The 27158-nt window shown below is 41.7% G+C and overlaps 1 protein-coding gene across 1 annotated transcript; it reads left to right on the forward strand.

Moving 5' to 3' along the window:
• The first annotated feature begins 22663 nt into the window (after positions 1 to 22663).
• Positions 22664 to 26753, forward strand: LOC144770883 (trypsin-like). The gene is made up of 3 exons (XM_078655675.1): positions 22664 to 22860; positions 24329 to 24465; positions 26534 to 26753. Exons 1-3 carry the CDS (start codon positions 22689 to 22691, stop codon positions 26681 to 26683), a joined length of 459 nt encoding a protein of 152 aa, XP_078511801.1. The 5' UTR covers positions 22664 to 22688; the 3' UTR covers positions 26684 to 26753.
• Positions 26754 to 27158: the final 405 nt, after the last annotated feature.

Consider the following 27158-nt stretch of genomic DNA (forward strand, 5'->3'; position numbering starts at 1 on the left):
GATGGTTTGGGCCTGGCAAAACGGTTACTTTCCATGTCAAAATTGCAGTTTGAACCTGCACACACAGGCTGCAATGACAGTCCTGAGACCTGTTTAATAGGCTTCCTATTTGAGTGACACAATCAGTGCTGCAGGCCCACTAGTAGCATTTAATTTATGGTGCTCCATACATGATGTACCATTTTACTAGGGGCTTACAAGTGCATTAAAGGTGCCAAGACAATTTTACCATATTTAGAGGAGAGAGCACAAGCCCTTTAGTACTGGTTAGGAGTGGTGCAGTGCATATAATCCTAAAACCAACAAGAAAGAGTCAGAAAACAGGAGGGTGAAGGCAACAAAAAAGTCTGGGGATGACCCTGTGGAGAGGGCCAAGTCCAACACTGTATATTCTTCAAAGATGTCTAATATAGCTCTTCTAAAGATACTAACTACGACTATCAAGGTTTCTGTCATAGATCCTGGTGCCTAAATCCACTCTCTATCAAATATTAGCAGAGTAACTTAGGAGATCTTTACTTCGTTAAGATTTTCATTTTAGAAATCTTAACGTTCTGGGACTATCTCTGAATTACACCAAATGGCATTAATTCAATTCACTGAGAGGTGCGCTGGGATGCAACTTGGCCTGGGAGAAATTTATGTTGTGAATTTCACATGACTCTTAGTGCATGAATTTGCAGAAATGTAGCCTTCCGATTTAATTATGAGTCACTTGTGGTCAATATTTACAATGACTGCATTAGCACAACTGAGCAAGAGGGGCTGTTGTTCATTAATTATTTTGTTTGAAATGTGATTTTGGGTCAAAAATTGACATGAAGAGGCATTTGCATTTCATCATTTCATACTAAAATAAAATGCTACATGATTGATTAACATTTGCTTGTCCTTAACAGTCCTTCGTAGACAATTGCACTGGCTTCCAGTCAAAAAAAGCACTTGCGGTTGCTCATCGTGCACTCCACGGAATCCCTTGAATACAATGATTCATGAATACTTCCCCCCGAGACTTTTGTGCTCCTTGAATGCTAGATGCCAGACTGTCCCCCTCTGTAGGAAAAAGACTAATCAGGCAGTCACAAGCAAAGTTATCTAGCAAGCGCTAGGAGCATGATTTTAATAGTGAAGCATGTGCAGTGGCAACGGGCCCAAAAACTCAAGGCACCCACTAAACATTGATTATTGCTATATTTTACAACTAAACAGGTAGTCATAAGTGTCATTATTGTTCAGGATCTAGGGTCACGATTCAAATGGTGCATCAGGTGCAGTGGCACTGGGCCAAAAAGTTGTCAGAACTCCTCTAACTACCTAGATTTGCTAAATTATATTACTAAACAGGCAGTCCCAATCACAGTTACCTTGCATGTGAAAGGGGCTTGATTTAAATGGTGTAACAGTTAACACCATTATGTGACCCCAGTCCTGGATCCTGAGCTAACAATCACCAGCCAAGCTACAGAGGATTCAGGACCCAGTGGAAGAGGTCACCCTGGGACTAGGGCACAGGCTTGGGGGGGTGGGAGTCATTGGACAGGTACTGTGGGCCAGCTGGGTTGAGCACGTATTGTCAGTCTACCATGAGTCCCAAGAAGTGATGGGCCAGGTATTGACCAAATTCTGGGAGAAGAAGCATCTGCAGAAGGTCATGCACCAGGAGCTGGCCCCTCACTACACCAACATGGCCTCTCTAATTGGGGTGCTGCAGGACATTAACATAACCCTGTGCAGGTCTTTTCCACCACCATCCACCTCTTTCTGTGGTCCAACTACATCCAGCCCATCTACATGTGGCAGCCACAGAAAGGGCGGCCCTGCCAGAGGAAGACACACCTACAGACACCCCTGTGCCTGCAGCAGTGGATCTCCCTGCGTTAGCAAGCAGGAACAGCCACGCAAAACTTCAGGAGGTGAGGATGGCAAGACACCCACTACAGCCAGCAAGAAACTTCAACCTTTATTTCCTGCAGTGTATGCCAAACATGTGCTGTGTGGATTACTTCTGGACACATTTCCCTTTGTGATGGGAGTAGTGTTTTGGACTTTGGATTTTAAATAATTTGAAAGCTACAACTATTGATTAATTCACCATGACTGACTACTTCACTTTATTTTCGGTTTGCTTTCGCACAATGAATCTCTTCACCTTTACCACCTCAATAAATACACAAATCAGAAACTGAGTGTCTGCTTTAGTATATCTCACATCTAACTAGGTATATTTGTATTTGCATCTGAACTTTGCAATGGCAAAATAATCTACTTGGGTAAGCATTGATATGTTGCATGTGTACAAAGTTCAGCTCAGGATCACAACCATGTCAAACCAACACATGCATGCAACTGTCTTGTCCTGAAACATCCTAATTGCATTGTTCCACCCACTGTTAGGACCAAATATCAAAATGCAAATTTTGTGTAACATAAATATCATGTCAAGTATAACTTGACACATAAATACCGTATTTAATATTGTTGTCAAAAATATCAATTTAAGGTGTTGTATTTAATCTTGATGTGTTTAATATCGATGTAGTTAATATCTTTGTCCGTATTATTGTTTTGAGTGATAAATATTTTGTAATATATTCTATTTTTTTTTTAATAATTTTTTATTCATATTAATTGGTTATAATTGTTTTACAAATTTGTACTTAATAAGAATCTTTTTTGCAATTTAATTTGTTTAATTTTTTATGTTTTATTTAGAAAGTAATATTTTTTAGGAGCAGCATGTTCGGTTTAGAGTTGATAAATGGAAAGTATTTTTAAAATAATGTATTAGTGTACATATTGTTATGTTTATTTTCAATTGTTTTTAAAATAAAGTAAAAAAAACTAGAAGCAGGATCTTGGGATTTAGAGGGGATAATGGTGGGAAGTATTTTTATAAATGTAAGTATTATTGTGTATTTTTTATGTTAAAGTAATAAAAATATATTTTTTTTAAATGCAGAACATTTAGTAGCCCGATGTTGAGTTTATAGGGAATAAGGTTGGGGAGTGTTCAAAAAGAATATCTGCTAGTGTTCATTTTTGATGTGTGTTTATTAAAATAAATTAATTAAAAACATGTTTGAAGTGGGTGTATAACTAATATTGAATAAGAGTGTTTTTTTGAATAATTAAAATAATTGAAAATATTTTTTTCGAATTTGAATTTTGTTAAAAATGTATTCATTTTTTAAAGAGTACACTTTGAAAAAATAAAAAGTGTTACATTATTTTCTTTTAAAATCAATATAAAATATTTTCAAATGAATTGTGTTATGTGATATTTGACGATAAATTATTAATATTACTTTCTTGTATTAAAAAAATACAAACATTATTAAAAATTGTAATACATTTTGGTTTAATGTTGTAAGAATTGGAAATATTTATGAACATTTTAAGTTACTTTGGAGTGGGAACGGTAAATGTTGCCCCTTTTGTGTTCAAAACCTTCCCTGAGCTTAGTTTTGTTGCAGTGGGAATGATTCATCTGTCCTCTTTAGTGTCTAGCACTTTCCCTGTGTTAAGTTAGGTTGGTGTGGGAATAGAAAATGTTGCCCCTTTAGTGTTTAACCTTCCTTGACTTATTTTATCTTGGAGTGAGAATAGTATATTTAACCCATGTAGTGCCCAAAACATTCCTTGAAATACGTTTTATTACAGTGGGAATGTATAATGTTTCCCCTTTAGTGTACAGCACCTTTCCTGAGGTAGGATAAATTGGAGTGGGAATAGTAAATGTTACCCTTTAGTGTCCAAAACCTTCCCTGAGATGCCTTTTTTTGCAGCGGGAATGGTTCATGTTGCCTTAGTGTCCAGCACCTTCCCTGTGTTAAGTTAGATTGGAGTGGTTCTGCTGCGTGTATTCATGGGCCGCAGTACAACTATCCTATAAGGTGTCTGCCATTGCCCATTAAATATACTGAGTGCTTAGATCTGTGCTTGGTGGGTTATGTGCCATCATGGGCCCAGTGTAGTTTAATGTATCGTGTAACATTTGCATTCGTAAGGAATAGTGAGTCTGGTAGGCCCTGCTCATGTATAAAGTCTGCATGGTTCAACAGCATGCCATCTCCAAACAGTGCTCCAGCCATTGTTACTCCCACCTGTTCCCAAGTGTGCAATCTTCATTATTTCAGCAAGCTTGTTGGAGTGGGGAGTCCCAATAGGGGTTTATTAGGGGCATAAGGAACAGTCTGTTCAGTATATTTCAGGGACTGTTTCCAGTACTGAATGTTAATTTTTAGTAGTAGGGGTGCCGCCGCTGGGGCCCTGCCTTGGTGCACAACAACTGGTGTACAGAACCCTGAGCGAGCATTTGGGCGTGAAGGCTATTTCATGCAGGTTTTGCCCCGCCAACCATTACGCAGGCCATTGTAATTGGGCAGCCCTGGAGTATGACTTAAAATCTGGTGCTCCCATACTGCCCTCTCCAGACGGTAGCTGCAAATTAGTTAGTCCTACCCACCTCTGGCTAGCACCATAGACCATTTCTATCAATAACGCATTTAGAGCTTTGAAGAAATGCATCAGGACCACCGTAGATAGGTTGGCAAAGTAATACAATACGCGTGGGAGCATTTGCAAGATTGTGAGGTGCCCTGCAATCTAGTGAAGGAGGGTTGTCCAGAAGGACACTGGTGAGTGCAATTGAGGTGATTGCTTTCTGAAGGCTTCCTTCTAGAGGTCATAGGTATCCCTATATACTTGTACCCCTAGATATTCAAAGCTAATAGACACGGCTTTAAGTGTTTGCTCTCCGAATGCAACTGTTGGGAGCTGTAGGCCACTCTTGAAGTAAAAGGCATGTGATTTTTCCACGTTTGCTGCCAATTTAGAGATATGTTCAAATAATGAAAAGGTATTAACCACTGTGTGTAAATCTTCAGTGAGGTTTTTGACATACAATATTATGTTGTCATCGTATGCTGTCACTGCGTGTGTAGTAGGCGCTACTGGGATTCCCCGCCCAGGGGCCCTCGGTGCATGTGCTGCATAGGAGGCTCTAACGCCAGAACAAACAACATTGGGGACATCGGACAGCACTGTCTCCTGCTCCTGTGTATTGAGTAGGCATTAGATATGTGGGCTACCGTACGTGCACATGCCGTAGGAGAGGCATATATTACTTTAATCAAGCATAGATAAACTGTATGGAGGTTGTATTTGCAAAGGGCAGCTAGCATATAATCCTAGTTCAGGGAGTCAAATGCTTGGTGAGGATCAAGCGAAATACACCCTGCCGTAGGGAGCCCGCCAGGCGGCATCCATTACGTGGTAAAGTCTCCGTATATTTAGGAAGGTACTCCGGCCCAGCACAAACCTGCATTGATCCATGTGTAGGACTTTTATTAGAAGTGGAAAAAGTCAGCGGGCCAACACCTTACTCAGTATTTTATACTCCATGCTTAGTAATGAGAAGGGATGGAAGGAAGTAATATCCGTGTAGTCCCGGCCAGGTTTTGGCAGAAAGGTCATCAGGGTCTGCACTTTGGTGGGGGCAAAGCACCTTTATAGAACGCTGCCTGGTCTAGCCTTTCTAACTGGGGGATTAAATGGGTAGTGATGGTAGCAAAAAACTCAACCGATAAGCCATCTAGATCCGGGGTTTTATTGTGGGAAAGTGCCCTGATGGCCTTTTTTATCTCTGTAGAAGGCACCAGTGTGCCCAAGGTCCATCTGTCACAAGCTGTGACCAGCGGCAGCATTAGCTGTCTAGGAAGTCATCAATTTCTTGGGGTACTATTGCGGGTGGGGCCCCATATAGGGGCTCATCATAGTTACAGAACAGTTACACAATGCAGTATTACTGTCAATCTGAGTAGTAACATGGGCCTTTGCTGGTGTATTCATTCCTAGCATAGGGACAGACGGTGGTAGAAGTTTCTTGGGGCAGGCAGGCTCACTTTCCAATTCAAATTGCACTGCTTGCAGACCACAGCTCCCTCTGTTGAGAAAACCTTGTGCACTCAAAGCCATCAAATATGTTTCTCAGGACCTTTCTATGCTTGGGAGTCGCAATAGGCTGGCAGCACAAGCCCTGACACATTACTGGTCCCAAATGTCCAAGATGGTACTGGAGGCAGCTCTCTCATTGGAGTGGCACACTTATGGCATTTTAAATTATATTATCAGGCCAGAAATAATTTATCACTAAGAAAAGTGAACCAAAATCCCCAGGTTTCCTCCTCCCCTATTGTTCTACTCCTATGCTTCTCAGAAAAAAACTATCTTCTGGTCCTTTTAATTACATAAATGATCTGGGAAGATCATTCCTTTGCTTATACTGGTCTTCAAATCTTCAAACGCTATCTAAGTTCAGCCATGTTGCCCCTACCAACATACAAAGGACATTTCCACTGCTGACCTCTCGTTTGCTGCAGCTTCCATGTATTACTGGTCATTTGTATTTCACTGACTGGGAATGGAATTGGAGTACCAGAGTACCATGGCTCTTATAATAATAATAATAATAATACTGTATTTTCTGCAGCTACCTCAACTAGGTGGTGTCCCGGCGCTGTGAGAGCAAAACAAAGCCAGACTGCCCATTAAGCGAGCAAAGTTAATGATCCAGTGAAAATAACCAAAACTTGAGCTGTTTCCTAAAGCTCTGTTCTGACTGGGCCCTTTGCAAATCAAGTGGTAGGGTGTTCCACAGTCGAGCCGTGTTAGCTGAAAAAGTCCGACCACCCAGTCTTGCCCTATTGACTCGTGGCACACTCAGTAAAACCCGATCATTCGAGCGAAGAGAGCGGGACTGAGTGTATCTAGGGAGTCGTGATCTCAGATAGTTAGGGCATGAACCGTGCAGAGCCCTAAAGGCCAGTGTAAGAGCTTTAAATTTAATCCTGCTGGATATCGGCAGCCAGTGCAGAGAACGAAGATGGGGGAGACGTGCTCTTTAAACGGTATATGCTTCAGCAGCCTAGCCGCCGCATTCCGTACAGTTTGCAGCCGTTGGGTCAGATATTTAGGAAGACCCATATACAGGCCATTGGCATAGTCCAGCCTCGATGTAATTGTGGCATGGATCACCGTTTTCCGACAGGACTCAGGCAGTAGTTTCAAAATTTGTCGGAGGTTCCTCATTTTACTCAAGCAACATCCGGTGACTTGCTGCATTTGAGGCGCGAAAGAAAGATTATCGTCCCATTTTACCCCAAGGTTCTTTGTCCAATGGCTGGGGGTGGGGGGGTCCCCATCCCAGCCGGCCACTATAATTCTGCCGGGGGGGGGGGGCTTTTGCCAAAGAAGATCACTTCCGTTTTCCCGGATTCAATTTCAACTTATTTGTATTCATCCAAGTTGCCACATCTTGGAGGCAGCCCTTAAAGCGCGCAAAGGCCACCTCTGACACTTCTGAGTAGGGGAAAACCAACTGGGTGTCATCCGGGTATGATATAGCGGTGACTCCCCAGTTGGCAAAGAGTGTAAAAAGTGGGGCAAGATAGATATTGAATAGTAGGGGGCTTAAAGCCGACCCCTGTGGGACCCCACAACTCAACGTCCTGCGCCTCGAGGAGCATTGGCCTAGTGCCACCTTCTGTGTTCTATTCGATAAATAGGACTGCAACCAGCCAAGTGCCTGGTCACGCAGCCCAATTGCTGTAAGCCGATGTACCAGCCTATCATGATCCACGGTATCAAATGCGGCCTGAGCCTTATGAGCCTGAAGAATTACTTCATAATGACGATGTTGAAATGAAGCAGAGAGCAGTAACTACTCAGCACCCTCATACTGCACTCCTGATTGAGAGCAATGGAATTCACCTAGCTTCATAAGTTGATCCAGCTTGTCAGAAAAGAATGGAACCTCTTTGGTGTTACACCTGCTCTTTATCCTACAGACAACCAAGCAGAGCATCACAGTGTCAAACACAGTGGACAAACCAATCAAGGGAAAGAGCTTAAATGCATAAAAAGCATGAACTTCAACATCAGTTTAAAGAAGAGGCCCTTAAAAAATACAAGTTAATTTTCATATTAAATAATGCTGGATTTTGTTTCAAAGACAAATTAAATGACACAATTCCCTGCTGATTAACATGTGGAAGGTACTTTTTGGCTGACCTCCTGCAGCTGTGCCTGACTTTTTCTTCCTTCTCACCCTGCAATTTATAAATGTAGTCAAAATACATTATATATGTATCAATATATAAAATGGGGATGTTTGAACAATAACAGTAACAGGACAAAATCTATATAAGAAAGGACCTCTGATCTATCAAATTTTTCACATGGATATCAAATCTCTATTGTTCATTGATGATGCACACTTTTACCAACAAGTAAATGGTTTTCATTCTTTTTATTATTATTGCATTATTTCATTCAGAAATAATTTTTTTAAACCATTATTGTCACAAGTAAAAATACATTATTTGACACATTTATTATACACACAAGATCAAAACAACCCCAATAGACCGTTTTAAAAAAAAAGAATCCTTAAACATTATCCATAATGTCCATTCATTCTAAACTAGCTCACCACCCATTCTTCTCATGCATACACACTCTCATACTGTGCAAAAATACTAAAAAAGGGAAAAGAACAACAAAACATCCGAGAGACTAGGACCCTATATAACAGTGTTCATTGTTATTTGCATGGCATAAGTCCCATATATTGTTTTATGGTTTAATCCTGATTTCCAAAGGTCCTCCTTGGTAAGGTTCTCAGATGTATGTGGCCTATAGCTTATATTTACAGGACAAAATCTAAAAATTGAAAAAAATGATGTGAAGGGGGGAGCAACCATAAGCAGACTGAATGTGCAAAGGACACAATTTTGGACGACGGTCTACTGTGAGGGACTGCTCCCAACTAAGACAAGTCATAGGGCCTGATAGAAGTTTGACAGACAAGGTACTCACTCTGTCACAAAGCTCTTTTTTGATTCCCTAGTTCCTTCGAGTTCTACTTGACTCACATGAGTGTCCTTTATTGTTCCCATGTTAGTCGTTTACTACAAGTTTGTGAAGTGCTTCACCCATGTGTTTTTTTCTGTTTTGGGTTTTCCCTTGACAATTCGATGCAACCAACCTATAAAATTCCTTCTAATTGTTGCTCTTGGATGTCCTTAATACCTGCTCCTATGCTACATGATGGTTTCTTATTTTTCCACGGTGTGTATTCCTTGTGCCAACATTTACAATCAATCCGTGGCTTTTCATTCTCATTATTTCTAATAGCTTTCTTCATATAATTTTGTTCATGTTTTGCAATAAAACACTGTCACTCTGTGATATCTTTAGGATTGTCTCCTTTGGGAGTGCCTAAACCAGTGGTTACAAATGGTTGAATGGTTAACACCAGTTCCTGAAAATCTGCAATGTTCATGTTTGTTAACAAATGATAACTTTACGTTTGTACGTTGTTTCCTTTTAAATATTTGTAACCATATAACAGTAATGAAAAAAGAAAACTGACAATTGTTTCTCTATTGTGTGAGGCAATAGAATGTTGGTTTAGGCAAACGACTAGTATCTAAAACAACCCAAAAGTATACAACTATTTCATAGTCAACAAGTCTTAGTCAACTGTTTTGAATGGTATCTTGTTTCGAATTCAACAAAGCCCTCTCCATGTTTCATTTCTTTTTCTTGTACAATGCACAAAGAACAGACGGGATCCCTCGTTTGTTGACCTTTCTAGCAAGGCATCCTTGAGCAGAAACGTCCTTGCTTATTTATGCACCAGAGACCTCACTGTATTCTACATTTAATGCTCTTTCCATCAGCTGCCTTTACTCGAGTGCATTGTACACATCAGCTACTTCCGGGGTCCTGGCTGCAAGGTCTTCCAGGCGCTGACAATCTACACAAACGACATAATCGCCTGGGAAAGAGAGCAGATGGGAAAGACCTTGAGGGACCAGCATGGGGTTATTTCTCGGGTATAAATGCTCACAGGTCTCCAGCTCTCTCCATTCCCTGCTCCCGTCCCCGAGCCATCATGCATCTTTTCCTGCTATGCACCCTCTTGGGAGCAGCTGGTAAGTTATTTCGATGCTATTATTTCCAGAAACTTTTAAAATGTTCTGCTTTCTTTCAGGATGGCTATTGACTCTATTCTCGCCTGCCTGCCAAAATATCCCCCACATTGATAATGAGCTGCTATAGAGTAACCCTATAGTAAGTTAAAGTGTGGTCTAGTGACAAAAACCATTCACTTTGGAACCTTACAAGGGGGCTCTTTATGTCCGCCCGCCATCATAACGGTGATGTGACCGGCCAACAGACGTCTAGCGGTCCCACCAGCCCAATTAGGATGCGCCCGCCCTACTGGCGGGCGCATCCTGGCCTTTTATCATCGCGTGGGGTGCTGCTGGCTGCAGCACCCTCTGCAATGGTAAACGGGCATGCACAGCATTTCTCTGCACCATGTGACGCCTACCACTTGGTGCAGGGAACTGCAGGGGGGTACCCATGCACCCCCCTACCTTCCCACCCTGGGGGCCCGCAAAGCCAATCTCCGCCAGCCTTTCCATGGTGGCAGCGCCGCCATGTAAAGGACTTTAAACCACCCACATCCAAATATGGCTGGCGGTGCCTGCTGGGAACTACCACCATATTAGTGACCTAGCTCCACCCGGCCGGCAATCGTAACGATTGGTGACCGGTGGAAAAGCGGCAGACGGACATTGCGTCCACCACGATGCCCACCGCCATCATAATATGGCGCAGGGTAATTCACATGAGGATGGCATAACGATCACCACTGCCAGCCCGGTGGTGGCAATCGTTACACCATCCTATTGAGCCCCAAGGTTTTAATCTTAGCGTCGAACCTTGACCAAAACACCAGTGTGATTCTAGTCACTTAAAGTCCCTGTGCCTAGAAAATGTGTTGAACATAATGTAGTTGTGAAATCCTTACTCCATGTACAGGATCTTGTATGTTCTCCAAACTTACCCATAAGAAAATGTATAGTGCTCTACTAAATATACTAGAAGTGAACATATAACTAAATGATTTAGTTATCTTATTTATTGGCATTTGCTGCAGCATTATATGGCACGGGCAAAGCAGACATGAAGTGTCAGAGCACTGAACATGGTAGTGCGGGGCTGTGCGGCAGCATCATAAGTATTTGTAGTGATGGGTGGGCCCAGTCCCTGGTGGGTTTCTGCTGCAGACTGCTGTGGGATCTTTACACTGTATACAGAGAGCAGGGATCCTCAACAGGTGCCATGACACACAATGGAGGTCCATTGAACATGGTTCATTAAGTAAAGGGTGTTCCTTTCTATAGAGGCTTCCTACACGACAGTAGTTTCATGTCCCTACAGATATTTAGCATGGTTCACAAGGAGAGTTGTTGCTTGAAGTCCGGGTTCTACCCCAGCTCATCCAAACCCGGCAATCTGCAGCTGACATAGTCACACACGAGAAACCCATTGGATTCTCTCCTAACAGTGAGGCCTCCACTATCCTGCATTAGCTCTGGAAGTAGGTAACTGCCCTGCAGTCTTTAGGACATTCAGAGTGCACAAATTACAAGTTGTTAATTCAGCAGAGAGGTCTCAGCTATCCTAGGTTCTCAGAAGAGTAGATGAATGGCCAAGAAAGAGGATCCAGGACCACCGGTGGATCCACATGAGGGTTGCCTATATTATTCAACCCTTCATTTGGCAAGAATGGGAAAAGGAAGGACAAAGGTCCTGCTGAGGTGTGGTCCAGACGGGAAACATTGTTTACAACGCGGTGTTTACACCGCACTACCTTTACCACACTGCCATTACAACGCAAGTCGTTACTACAACTTGCGCTGGATGGCGCTGTTGGTTAAGGAATATTGTAATTTTATATTCCAACACCTTCCCTACTGTTACGTGGGCTGGTGTTGGAATATAAAATTATATTAATTCACAATCCGCGCACACCAACGCAAGTCGTTGTAACGACTTGCGTTGTAGAAACCGCGTTGTAAAGTACCGCGATCTAAAAGATCGTGTTGTACTGACATACATCCGGTCCAGACAAGCGAATGACACAAAACTCCAACACATGTCACACACGTTTCTTGTAAATACAGAGGCTGGGATAAAGAAATTAGATCACTCCGCTAGTCATAAGCCCAGATTTTAATGCTGCTGTTGTGCCCCTGGTTCTCAGGCCTTAACCATGATCTTCTAATGATCTGCTGCTCAAACTTACATGGATAGAAGTTCTGCCAGACTGTCCACTTTGAGACCAGGGTGCCTGCAGGACTCAGTGCTTGAGGCTGAGAAGATGTCATCACATGGAGACAGGCATATTGGACACTCGCTCGAAGCCCCCCCCCCGTCCAACCTCCTGCGCTTCTGCAAGATCAGTCCCTTCACTACAGCGATGCATTTTTTTTTAATTGTGTTTACTTATATGTAGAAGAGGGGACATTTAAATCTAGATCTCACCTCGGGCTCACCTTGGCTTGTAGCAGGAGTACACTAGTGAATAGCAGCAGGCAACAGTCTATGTGCAAAGCGACTGTATCCGAAATATTGTTATCAAGCTAACATACAGCTACGCATATATTTACTATTCTTTGCTCAATATTTATGTACCTGGAAGGTATGTAAATTTCAAAGGTACAGGTCCGAGCCCTCCTGTGCTGCTGCACTGCTCTGCTTCCTCTCTGTTTTTATGAGTGCTTTCTCCTGCTTTTGCTTCTTTTTTACTCCTTTTCCTTCCTTTTCCTCTGTTTTTCTGAGTGCCTTCTCCTGCTTTGGCCTTTTTATTTTTTACTGCGTTCTCATTGTTTTTTCCTAATCTGCAGCTTCCGTCCTTTTTACAGCATCCCACCTTTAGCCCACCCAGTGCCCCTCCCTCCTCCAAGAACCTACTTAATGGAGGCCGAAGCGGAACCCCATAGAGCAGGTCCCATTCTCAGCTCTAGAGAAAAACATGGAAATGGGTGTTCCCTAAATACCAGAGGAACAAAGTTCTAATCGCACATACAGCTAACCTACAACACCACACAGAAAATGTATTTATTCAAAAAAAAAAATTTGGGGTTTTTTATATATACATTGTTTTCATAGAAAATTAGTTTCATTTAGACAGTGAAATAATATCTAAAAAACTTTTCATGATCATATACAGAATTACAATATAAAAACTAGGACACGCAAAGATAATTCAAAAAAGGCACAAGGTCCATTCACTCATACACTCAAACACAACTTTTGTACAATCAGATTCATACACAAGCATTCAGATACGTATCTTCACACACAAAAGCAGCTCTCCCATGCTGCACCACTCTCCTTCCGCCCTGTTTTCTGAGTGCTTTTTCATGTTTTGCGTTGTTTTTTACAGCTTTTTCCTTACTTTCCCGTTTTTCTGATTGCTTTCTTCTGCTTTTGCCTCGTTTTTACTGCTTCCTCTTTCCTTTCACTGTGTTTTTCTGAGTATTTTCTTCTGCTTTTGCCTTTTTTTTACTGCCGTCTCCTTCGTTTCCCCCATGTCTATGAGTATTCTTTCCTGCTCTTGTTAAGTTACTGCTTTTTCCTTTCTTTTCCCCATTTGACTGAGTGCATTCTCCTACTTTTTCCTCATTTTCCACTACTTCTCCTTGCTTTTTCTTCATTCACAAACCCTGCACATTTTCCTGCCTCCCACCTAGCCTCGCCCACTCTCTCCCAGTGCCCCTTCTTCCTTCCAGGACCTACATAATGGAGGCAAAAGCGCAACCCCATAGAGCAGGTCCGAGGCTCAGCCAGTGCTGGACTTGTCGTAGCGGGCACCAGGTGTTTTCCAGGTGGTCTGGAAGGGTGGGGGCCAGTTTTGGCACTTTGGTGGCCTGTTTTGTTATGGGGGCTGGTTTTACAGCAGTGCTGGAATATTGCCCCCTGTAACAAAAGTGGAGTGGTGCATCAGGAGCGGTTATTCTCACTAGCATCCTGACCTCCACCCCACCCCCCTCCCCGCAACTGTGGGGCGGGTTGAACACATTCCCATGCTGCTGCACCGCCCTGCTTCCACCCTGTTTTCTGATTGTTTTCTTCTGCTTGCCTCGTTTTTTACAGTTTTTCTTCCTTTTCTCCAGGTTTTGGTGCTTTCTCCTGCTTTTGTTTCATTTGTCTACTGCTTTCTCCTTCTCTCACCCTTTTTTCTGAGTGTTTTCTCCAACTTTGTTTTTTTTTTTCTGCTTTCTCCTTCCTGTCCCCTCATTTTTCTGAGGACTTTCTTCTGCTTTTGCCTCGTTTTTTACAGTTTTTTCTTCCTTTTCTCCATCTTTTAATGCTTTCTCCTGCTTTTGTTTCATTTGTTTACTGCTTTCTCCTTCTCTCACCCTTTCTTATGAGTGTTTTCTCCAACTTTTGGTTGGGTTTTTTCTGCTTTCTCCTTCCTGTCCCCTCATTTTTCTGAGGACTTTCTACTGCTTTTGCCTCGTTTTTTTACAGTTTTTTCTTCCTTTTCTTCATCGTTTAGTGCTTTCTCCTGCTTTTGTTTAATTTGTTTACTGCTTTCTCCTTCTCTCACCCTTTTTTCTGAGTGTTTTCTCCAACTTTTTTTTTCTGCTTTCTCCTTCCAGTCCCCTCATTTTTCTGAGGAGTTTCTTCTGCTTTTGCCTAGTTTTTTACAGTTTTTTCTTCCTTTTCTCCATCTTTTAGTGCTTTCTCCTGCTTTTGTTTTATTTGTTTACTGCTTTATCCTTCTCTCACCCTTTTTTCTGAGTGTTTTCTCAAAATTTTGGTTAGGTTTTTTTCTGCTTTCTCCTTCCTGTCCCCTCATTTTTCTGAGGGCTTTCTCCTGCTTTTGCCTCGTTTTTGACTGCTTTCTCTTTCCTTTCCCCATTTCTCTGAGTGCTTTCTCTTTTCTCACCAAGAAGCTGTGCCTTGAGACCCTGACGGCCTGGTTGATCTGCCGCTCCTTATGAATCCAGATTGATTGATTGACATGTAGATGGAGTTAAGCTTAGTAAACCTGTAAATACCTATATGGACATAATGTCACAATATATTTATAATCTATATTTTGTTATGGTGCTATCGTGCAGCAAAACTTGTCCCACGATACTCTGGTACTACACCGATGCTATGGGCCATATGTATCAAGCAAATTCGTATTCGCAAAGGCCGAAATTCGAATTTGCTAAATGGTATGTATAAAGCAAAATCTGGTGCAAAAAAAGGAATCGCAAAATTTGTGATTCCTTATTTTGCAATTGCATTTAAGGAATCGCAAATTTAGCGATTCCTTAAATGCAGTGTATGAAGCAAAAATTTTTTGCAAAAAGTCCTTAAGGGTCGCAAATTACCACCAACTTCTAGTTGGTGGTAAGTTGTGAATTCCTTGAAAAATGCAAATTTTTGCATTTTTGAAAGTGCCATGTGACGCACATACATGCCCTTAGGGCATGTATGTGCACCACATGTGCACCCATGCATATTTCAGGGGTGCAACAGGGTGTCCTTTGGACACCCCTGCACCCTTGAAATTATTCTCAATTTGCGATTAGCAATTTGTGAATCGCAAATTGAGAATAACTTCCTATTCATTCCTATGGGCCTCCTGGCCCATAGAAATGAATGAGAAAGTATTCCTTAATTGCGATTCGCAACTTGCGAATCGCAATTAAGAAATTTTAAGAAATTGCAAAAAAATATGCGATTTTGTACATACATACCTGTTTGCGATTTTCAAATAGCGATTTATTAAAAATTGCTATTTGAGAATCGCAAATCAGGTTGATGATATATATGGCCCTATGAGATAGCGGGTGTTGTGGTTGTGGATGGGGGGTGGGAAGGAAATTGGTGAAGTCTGTATGAGGAGAAAAGTATCCCAACTAGTGGGAATATCTAACTATTGTAGAAGAGCTTCCTATTTCCAGCAAAAGAAAGAATGAATAAAAGAGGAACACAAAAGGAACTGTACGTGAAATAACTATCACATTTTAGAAACACATATTTTGAGACTAGGCATATGAAATGTGTTGTCTGTGTACAAATATTACTTATCTTTGTAGAATAATTCTACATTCACATTACTTTTCTTTCCAGTTGCCTTTCCTTTTGAGGATGATGACAAAATCGTCGGAGGGTACACCTGTCCTGCACATTCTGTCCCCTACCAGGCGTCCCTGAACTCTGGCTACCACTTCTGCGGTGGGTCTGTGATTAACAGCGAATGGGTGGTCTCCGCTGCTCACTGCTACCGATCGTAAGTCATTGGACCAGTTACAGAATATTGATTAAAATTATGTTTATTTTTAAAAGCTTTTCACACTCACCAGTCAGCAAAACAGTTTGTCAGGAGATACTGTCAAGTACATGATGGGGCAACTGCACATCTTTAGAGAAAAAACATCTTTTCAAAGGAAAAAAGAGAATAATAGTAGCCCCATTCAAGAAAATAGTCTTGTTTGTACACTGTTGAGCTAGCATGACCTACTAACTTTATTAAGTTCCTAATTTACAAGGATTTGGCGTAGAGCAGGTATAATGTAGGGTATTGATTAGGTATAATGTATTTGCGTGCATTCCTGTCCTTTCAGCCAGTGCTGCCGCACAATTTGGTGCCTAGTGCAAACGCAGGCACCCTCGCACCATGGCTACATTGTTGGCACGATTGTTTTTGTGCACTTTCCTGTACGAAAACAATCCATGGAGGCGTTTTCCTCTATCGATGTGTGCGGCAGGAAGAGGAAAAACCTAGAAGTAATAATCATATTTCTCCTTGTTACGCCTGCTCTGGGGAGGCGTACAGCTATGACACATTCCCAGGTTTGCAGATCCCTATAAATCTGGGAATGCATTACCCACTGCAACGCCAATGGAATGCCTCCCTGACACCGTGTAGGGCAATGCAGCAACTTGTTTTTACGTTTGAAAGCTTTATTGAAGAGCAAAAATGATAATCAACAGTAGTCATCAGCAATAAAAGAGAGAATATAAGAAACAAAATCTGAAGTAATATTATTGCTAATGTCATAACAGAGAAATAAAAGCATTTTATGGAATGTTAAAATTATAGGAGGGGGGGACGAAAAAGTAATGCTACAACAGGTTAATAATATAAAGAACAACGGCAATGAAGGTCATGAGAATAAACATTCGACCATACAACAATATACATTGTATAAAAGTATATATGATAAGAAAATTGCATAAAACATCAAATAAGCAAAAAGGAGAGAGTATAAGTCCTTCAAGGGTATTTAAGGTTCTCTGATGCGGTATGAATGGGGAAACTATGAGCTAATTTGTCTAGATATGTGGTAAGAGGTAACCAATAAAGATCCACATTGCGTTTAGGTTTACAAGAAGAAGCAAAAGCAACATCAAGTCTGTGAAAATGACCTAAGGAATTCCACCACTGTTGTATTGAAATTTTTGTAAGGGATTTCCAGTTGGAAGAAATGTGTTGGAATGCAAGTGCAATCATGAGATCAAAGAGACCATGTGAGTGTGTAGGAAGGTCTAAAGGTTCTGAAAGGCTGCCCAGAAAAAGATAAGTGATTGAAAACGGAATAGAAAGAGTGAAAATGCGAGAAAAATAAGACCATACTCTGTTACAAAAAATGGATACAGGAGGACAGAAAAAGAATAGATGGAGGAGATCAGCATTTAAAGAGCCGCAGGTCCAGCATTTAGAATCGGAGGAGGAAGAAAAATGAGATAGAGAGAGAGGAGAGAGATAAAATCTGTGATATAGAAAAAATAAATATTGAGTGAGAGAAGCAGAGCGAGAAATTTGTAAAGATCTAGACCAAAGATTGTCCCAAAGAGCAACAGACCAGATACAATCAAAATATTTTTCCCAAGAAAGTTCCACTTTAGTCTTAGCACGATCTGGGTTAGGAGAGGAAAATAATTTATGAATCAGAGAAGCTCTAGGAAGGGTAGCAAGAACAACAAGGAGAGGGGATTGAGGAGCTGGGGAAGTTGAATAAGGAAGAGAATAATAGCGATCAAGAATTGTCTCCATGAAAATAGTAAATGTATGTAGGAAGGAATGAGGACAGCGAAACAAAAGCTGAAATTGGGGGAAAGAACGAGGTGAGACACCATCAAAGAGATGATTGACCCAAATAATACCTCTTAAACTTCAAAATTTCCAACAAATGGGCCTATTATTAAAAAGTATAAGTGAGTTATACCAAATGGGAGTATTTAAAAAAGATTCTCGCGAGATGACATGCGGAAAGAGCGAAAATTTTAAGGCAGAATAAGTATGTTTTAACAGAGGAAGGGAGGTATAAGTGGTTTTGGTAGATAAGCTCAAAACCTCTTCAAAAGAAAAGGGTAATAATAAGGTTTGTTCAATAGTGAGCCAAAGATGAGAAAAGGGAGAAAAGGTGGAGGAAAGCCAACGGGAAGCTTGTCGCAGAGAGAAAGATTTATGATACAGGCGGAAGTCTGGAAAGTTAACACCACCATTCGACTTAGGTCTGCGAAGAGCAGCCAGAGAAATTCTAGCTTTTTTATTGTTCCAGAGAAATTTTGAGAGAGAGGAGTCAATACGTTTAAAATAGAGAGCAGGGATATGAACAGGTAACATAGAAAAAATATAAATAAGAATAGGAGCGACCATCATTTGATGGAATCGAGCCGACCCCACCAGGAGATAAAAAGGGGGTTCCAGGAGGAAAATAATTTATCAATTCTAGATAAAACTGCAGACATATTTAATGAGACGGAGGAGGAAATAGACTTAGAAAACCAAATTCCGAGATATTTGATCTTTGTACTATTCCAGGCAAAGACAGTCAAGGAGAAGATATGTGGAAGACAAGTGTTGGTCAAAGGGAGATATTCAGTCTTATCGGAATTGATCTTATAGCCCAAGACAGAGAAAAAATCGTCAAATCTGGATAATAAGGGAGGAATAGACAATTTTGGGTTGGAAATAAACAAAAGGATATCATCCGCATATGCGGAGAGTTTAAATTGATCATCACCATAGGGGAAGCCAAAGGTGGATTTATTATTCCGAATGGAAGAAAGAAATGGTTCAAGAGCGAGAATAAAGAGAAGCGTGGAAAGAGGACAACCCTGACGTACACCTCTTTGAAGAGTGAACGATGAGGAAATCTGGCCATTCCCAAGAACTGAGGCATTAGGGGCGGAATATAACAAAGAGATGAGAGAAATACATTTGGGGCAAAACCATGCCAGCATAATGAAGCAAACAAAAAGGACCAATCTACTCTATCAAAGGCTTTTTCTGCATCAACAGAAATAGCGGCTAAGGGAATGCAGCAACTTGTGCTGCGTTGCCTTACACCATGTCTAAAAGGCCATGAAAAACCTTTTTGTGGTATTGTAGATATGGGTGTGTACTCTTCACAGCAAGACTGTAATAACAAGTGACACACTGGTGGCGCAAGGGCCTTGTAAATAAGCCCCTAAGTGTTTACAGTGCATTATCTATATGGTGTTTTGCAAATTAGGCAAGCAATTAGTGTATTATGGAGCCAATTTGCAATTAGTTCAAATGAAATGTGATTACTCTACACTAGTTATGAGTAATGCTCACTTTATATCTACCCCATGACGCTCTTTAAGTATTTTGATAGTAATGACTGAATTATTTTTTATTATTTTAAAGAGGAGGTGCCGAGGTGAACGTTAATTGCATTACAAAGATCGGTTCTCCCTCGAAAGGAGTGATTCAGTGGCAAATGTGATTTTGCACATAGAGATGGTGGCCCAATTCCCAAGTCAAATGGACAAGCAAAAGCAATGCTAAACCATGATTTTCCTCGGTCTGCCTTGTATGAACTATGGTGAACCACAGTCTTTCCACGATCACAGCAGCAGGTATAAGGCAGGTTACGGCCACCTCTGCAGGTAGTGACTAACACAACCTGTGTAACTGTTTAGAGTGCAGATAAATAGCAAAAAATCATGGCTCCTGCATTCTTCTCACTGATCCCCTCAGGCTTTTCCCATAATGACCTGTGATAAGAAAGTATAGAGTACTGTACACTTTGAAGGTTTAATACAAAGACTTTGCTGATTCTAGCATGTATCAAACATAGGATGGCAGGACCTCAATCCTGCTGGTGTAAGGGTCCCATATACTCCACAGACCTGGATAAGACTTCTTGGTGACACGTTCCTTGACATTTTTGTAACATGGCAATGATTTATACACACTCTGGGGGTCATTAGGATGACGGGCAGACTTTGTCTGTCCGCCATCCTATCGGATAACGGGACTGCCCGCCATAAGGGCGGGGGTCCCGCGGGGGGAATTAGGAAGCGCCCGCCACAGTGGCGGGCGCATCCTGTACTTTTAACATTGCGGCTGGCGTTGCTGAATGCACCGCCCGCCGTAATGTTTCAACCTCCAGAATCATATATCATCCATGACCGAGAGTAGTGGATTGCAGCTAAGGATGCAAGCACCTCACCCCAGAATAGGAGCTAAAAGTAGTTATCGAGGAGCTTGACCTCTCCAGACTTAAGTATGGAATCACTCTCATTTTAGGTCAGAAATGTGATAAAACCACTCCTCTTCTACGTTCCTACAGTGGCTTCTGATGAAGGCGAGATACCAATTTAAAACAGCGTACATTACGCAAAAAGCACTATCCTCCTCCTCAGCCTCATACCTAACTGAGAAACTGAAACTTTCAAGAGCTAATCAGGACTCTATATGTGCTGATTCCCTTCTCTTTGAACCCCACACCTTCAAGAGGAAGGTCAACATGTCCCAATACCTTTCTGGAAGTGCCTCAAGTATCTGGAACTCCCTCCTTCAGAGTCTCCACACAACCTCATACTAAGTTGCCTTCAAAAGGGACCTCAAAGCTGTCTTATTTGAACGGCTTTTGGGTTAATGACACACTTTTTCACACCACCTTCGGATGGTTGTATGACGTTACAATGCATACTTTTACAACGTATTTTTTACATCACAACATCCTTTACACTGCATTCCATTACATAGCATGACACCACATCACATTTTATGAAACTACCTTTACAACGCATTCCATTACATCGCATACTACCTTTACAACGCATACCATTACAACGCATACCATTACATTGCATTTATGGTAAGTATTGGATAGAATAGGGGTAAAAAATACTATTCTAACTCCAGGGGGTGCAACAGTAGGGTAAGTGTTGGATAGAATAGGGGTACAAATTACTATTCTAACTCCAGGGCGTACAAGAGTAGGGTAAGTGTTGGATAGTGTAGGGGTAAAAATTACTATTCTAGCTCCAATGGGTGCAACAGTGGGGTAAGTGTTGGATAGTGTAAGGGTACTATGCATTGTAATGGTATGCGTTGTAATGGTATCCATTGTAATGACTGCGTTGTAATGACATGCGTTTTAATGGTATGCGTTGTAGTGCCATGTGATGTAATGGTTGGATTGTAATGGTATGAGATGTAAAGGATGTTGCGATGTAACGACTGCGTTGTAATAGTAGTGCGATGTAAAAGTTGCGTTGTAAAGGTTGTTTCCTCCTTCGGATGCACCTCAGCCTTCCTTTAAACTGTTTATTGATGAACCTTACATGAGACACTGTCCTCCATATTGGCTAATATTATCTGTAGTTTGGTCTATGTTTGTGTTGAGACTATATGCATTTTCACCCCTCTTGCTCACACTCCTCAGAATATACGTTTGTTTTAGCCATTGGTATTGATCCGTGGTGAATCTACTATAAAGCGCTGTGATGCCCCAGGGCTTAACCCACGCACATAAAACCACAAAAATAAATAAATACACATGTCAGATTATCTGTGGAAAGGCAGTCTGCCACCCATAGAGCATTTTGCAGTCACCAACAGCGTAAATGTTAATATCTAAATGAGCATAAGTCAACAATCATCATATTTCCAGTTACAAAATCTGAACATGTTTAATCATTCATGACAACGTTATGTAGGAGGGACCAGATTATATAGATTGCATCACTATATAGCCTTTTGCACAACCTTTAATGGATGTATGACATTACAACGCATGCTTTTACATCGCATGCTTTTACAACATGGTTTTTACAACGCATACCATTACAACGCATAGTGCTTTTAGGCGCTGGATAGTGAATTGTTTAATTTACTATTCCAACTCCAGTCCCCGTGGATAGTAGGGAAGGTGTTGGATAGTACATTAAACACATTCCCTATCCTAGAGCGCCCCCCAGCACAATGCGTTGTAATGGTTTGCTTTGTAAAAGTTGCGTCGTAAAGGCACTGCGTGGTAAAAGTTGCGTTGTAAAGGTTGTTTCCCCTCAATAATATTACAGATACTGTTTCCAGCCCTGGGCTTTACAGCTCTAAATTTCTGTTATCAATTGTGCTAGTAAACGGATGCAAAAAAGTCTATAATACCCGAAATGCATTTGGTTGTTGCACAAAAGCTCAAGATTGGAAATCCTGTCCATGATGAAATGAAGTTAGGGAGTCACCCTATCAAAGCCTGCATGCGTCCTTTTGACATTTAGAAGTAAAACTTATCCCACCTGAGAAGTGCAAACATGATCATTGCACCTGTCTTTCACTGCAAATGCTGAGGTTAAGGTTTGCATGGATTTGGTCCACACACACCATCTCTAAAGGTCCAAAGCGATCTATAATTAAATTGATTATGAGCTATGTAACGTATATTTCAAAGAAAAACTTTCAATTTTCCCTCTACAGCGGTTTCCAGGTCAGACTCGGTGAACACAACATTCAAGTTATCGAAGGCAATGAACTGTTCATCAATTATGCCAAAGTGATCATGCACCCAAATTTCAACTCCAGGACCGTTGACAATGACATAATGCTGATCAAGCTCGATTCACCCGCCACCTTCAGCGCACGCGTCCAGGCGATCCCCCTGCCCACCAGCTGCGCACCAGCCGGAACCAACTGTCTGATCTCAGGATGGGGCAACACCCTCAGCAATGGGGGTGAGTACGCCCTTCCTAACCTTAGTGTACAGAATATTGCTTAAGATATATTATGTAAATTAAGAGTATTTAGCTGATATTATACAGAACATCAAACCTAACATAGGAAATGCAAATTTTACTTGCTTGAATGGGAATGAGATATGCTGCACCAAGTTTAAATCACCAGACAATGTCATGGCTGTAAGTGAGTAGTTAACAGCTGAATTGTTGACCTTCTGTCATTGATGGAAGTGAAGGCTGAACAGACACAAGTCATAATGCTTACGAAAGCATCAGTGATGATACAGGGGAACATGTTCGTCTTTCTCCACCATATTCCCTCCAGATTGTTCATTTGAAAATAATCTCTTTCCCATATTTCTGGCAAGTCCAGTGTCAAAGAGTCAACAGTTCCTAGAATCACCTTCTTGTCTTGAGCCCTGGTTTAGGGATTAGTGATCCCCGATGAACAGGCCAAGCTCTGAGTGGCTGGCCTGGAATATTAGGTGGAATAGAGAACTAAGGCACTTGAGGGCATATTTGCAACAAAAAGCGATAATTATTGCTAAATGTGTTTAGCGCATTTTTTTTATCGCCGGATATTATCGCAGAGATAACGTTCTATTAGCAACGTTTATCTCCAAATTGATAAAATATCCGGCGATAGCGGCTCAATGCGTGAATAGCGCTGGAAATCCAGGGATATTCAGGCATTATCACTAATCGGGACTTAACCTGAATATCCACCTCCCATTGGATATACAGGTTAAGATGTGGCCTGAGCAGGCGTTAGGTTTTGGCGATAATCACACGTAGCGTGAGTTTTTTTATTGCTTCGCCTGCCTTGCTAATAGGCGATAGCTGTGTTAGCGACTGCTTTCAATCACTAACAGGTTAGGTACACCCACTTTGCATGTCATTATCAATAAATATCACTGACATGCAAAGCGGGCCCCGAACCTGTGGCTATCGCCTACAAGCTGTCGCTAACTGCTGTTAGCGACAGCTTGCTAATAGGGCGATAAAAATATCGCCTCTTTTGTGGGAAAAAGTCCTGCTAAAGCGGCGATATCACCCTTGCTAATATGGCCCTTAGGCACTCCTTATAAGGGGCGATCAAGTAAGCTGCAGCTCCTCCCGATCCCTGCCGCGACTGTCTCCTCTAACCTGTCTCGATGTGTCCATGCAGTACATCAGCAGCACAGGCATTCACCACTCTCTTTCAATGTATGTACTAATGCAAACATGGTTTTACCCTCACTTGACCTCATATGAGCAAGGCTTGATCGACATTATTAATGGCACTATTTGCCTCAATTATTTGTAATAATGAACCATATGCCTCAGATGAAGCCAATTAAAAAATACAAGGCTGTCTTCACTAAATTGTTCTTTCTCTCAACCGGATGAACAATGCCAACAGTTTGTTACTTGCAAGATGTCATGCTCCCAGATCGAGTAACTCTACCTCCTTTCTCTTCCTCAGTTGAGTTCCCCGATCTCCTCCAGTGCCTCAACGCTCCGATCCTCACGGATAAAGAGTGCAGAGATTCCTACCCTGGCGGGATCACCGATAACATGATGTGTGCTGGATTCCTGGAGGGAGGCAAAGACTCATGCCAGGTAAGAGCTCCCACAAGATCCATGTTTCTGACACTTTTCAAGAGGGGTTTTAACTCCTAAAGTTAGTGCCACCCAGTATTTGGCTCACATGTTCAGCTATGAGGACTTTCTAGTTTAGTTACTGGAATTTACCACCATCAGAGCTTTTCCCGGTTTTATGATAGGGGATAGTGGTAGATTTGAGGTTGTTCCAGTGAAGAGGCTACAATAAAAGTAAGTCAGGAGCAATAAACTGCCAATTTGAAGATTTATTTCCATGTTGAGACCTGCAACCTTAGACCTGTTAAGGGCAACGATAAGTTAATTTTCATTTTGAGAATTAAGCGGGACCAGCCGATCTCCAATGGGAGTGTAGGGATCCTTTTTATAGAGGTGAGTACATTTTTTATTGCATAGGCAAATTCAGGGAAGTTCCCAGAACTTTCCCTAGGGCGCTGCACTTATATTCACCCAATCTCTGCAGGTGGAATGGTCAGGATATTCGGCTGCATTTGATGTGTGAATTTCTGATTTCACAGAGACTACGAGTAAACAGAACAGGGTTTATTTACAAGAGGCTTGCGCCACTGGATCTTCCGTTTTTTGATCCTTGGGTGGCGTAGGCCTCTCAATCATATCTATGAGTTGACGCAAAGCCACCCTGTATGGCTTTTCATGGCCTCATACATATGGAGTAAGGCAAGGCAGCGCCGTTGCAGTACTCTGCATCAAGGAAGCATTCCATGGCCGTTGACGTGGGTGTCCACATGCAAAACCCATGGATTTAGACCCTGTCCCAGATTTACAAAATCAGGAAAACTTGGAGCACGCCAAAACCTCATGATCAGGCAAAATGACAAGAAATGTTTTCATTTCTCCTAATTTCTTCCTCTTTCCACCTGTGCAGCATTCTGCAGCACACATAGAATGAGAAAAAGTCTCCTTGGCTTGGCAGGAACATGCACAAAAACAATCCTGCCAACCACAAAGACACCCTTGCACCATGGTGTAGGGGTGCCTTTGTTGACGCAGGCAGCCAAAACAGGAGGGGAGAGGAGGAGTGAAGAGGAGGAGAGAAGAGGAGGAGAGAAGAGGAGGAGAGAAGAGAAGAGAAGCGAAGAGAAGAGAAGAGAAGAGAAGAGAAGAGAAGAGAAGAGAAGAGAAGAGAAGAGAAGAGAAGAGAAGAGAAGAGAAGAGAAGAGAAGAGAACCAGTATGTTAAACAGCATAGGGGCTGCCACTTGTGTCCCAGCATGACCATAGGGATACTCTTGCTGGAGTACAAGAACCCATCTGCAAACTTTCTAAAAACTGAGGGTGCACTGACTGTGCACCACCTCTTAGTGAACCCCAGTCAGTGTGCCTCCAAGTACTCCTTTGTCTCTGCACTCACATCTGTAATACAGCACCGGAGGAGGAAAATACCCTTGACATCATGCCGGCATTTCATATAACAACCTGTATTAAAGAAGCGGTTGCACAAGCGCCTTCTGCTCCTACTATAATATGGGGTGCAGAAAGCGGGTGCATAGGCCCATTGAGGGACTGGGGCTTTTGGTATTATGAGCCCAGGCTGTTAAACTGGGCAAATGACATGGGATCTAACTCACTTACTTAAGAGACATTTGGGGATGCTGTCTTGCTTGGGTCTTTGAGAGGTGGATGCCTATTTTTATTTGGGGTTGATAAATCAGAGATAGATATTTATTCTTGTTTTATTCACCAAACAGAGCATCAACATATGTCTGTGTGCTGCCTCTAATGGGTCATTTTCCCAGAGTATCCTAAGCTAATGAGTATTGTTTTAGTGTTGTGTTTGTCTTTATTTCATGAGATTCATCATATTTAAAGTGTGTTATTAAATATGAGTATTGAATCAGAGCACAGACTTTGGGATTTCTGCCTCGATTGATAATTGGGGTCAATTCTGTTAATTAAGTTCCTTGATACTATAGTGTTGATTACTTCCTGCACTCTATGGAGAAAATACTACTTGTAGTAAGGTTGAATAATGTTCAACGTAATTCTGTTTAAAGCATCAACGCATCCATTAAAATGTAGTTTATTGAATGAATTTTTCTCTCCATCAGTTGGACTCCGGTGGCCCAATGGTCTGCAACGGTGAGCTCCAGGGGGTTGTCTCCTGGGGAGTGGGGTGCGCTGAGAAGAACCATCCTGGAGTCTACGCCAAGGTCTGCAACTACAACCAATGGATTGAAGAGACCATGGCTGCTAACTAAAACTGTGTGACTTTATGATATCTCATTTAGAATATACACATTGAAGCAGATGATTGAAATAAATCTTACTTGTTTCCTCGCTCTTTGCTTCTTGTAATCGTTAAGACTAGACCTTAGAGGACTGGAATTCCTAGCCATAGGCGATAGCATACCGATATTTGTAAGAGTTATGGAAATTGTGGCAGTAGGTTGGAGTTCCAAGTGGATTCATAGTTCACAACCTTTTGCCTTAGGATTACATATTTTAATGAAAGAAAATTAGCGTATGCCCTGTTATAGACTGAAATATAAAACTTTAGCCAACTCAGAATAGATCACTGAAACAACACTTCATCAAGTCAAGTGCACAGCTGTGGGAGGTTGGAGGAAGTCAAAGAGGTGTAACTTGTTATATTTATAACATTGTACCGTTCATGAAAATTGGGTACATTTAAACTCACAATTTCAGACATATACTGTAGCAATAACTGCAAGA

Source organism: Lissotriton helveticus, chromosome 7, assembly GCF_964261635.1.
Source record: "Lissotriton helveticus chromosome 7, aLisHel1.1, whole genome shotgun sequence".
In the NCBI taxonomy this organism is placed as follows: domain Eukaryota; kingdom Metazoa; phylum Chordata; class Amphibia; order Caudata; family Salamandridae; genus Lissotriton; species Lissotriton helveticus.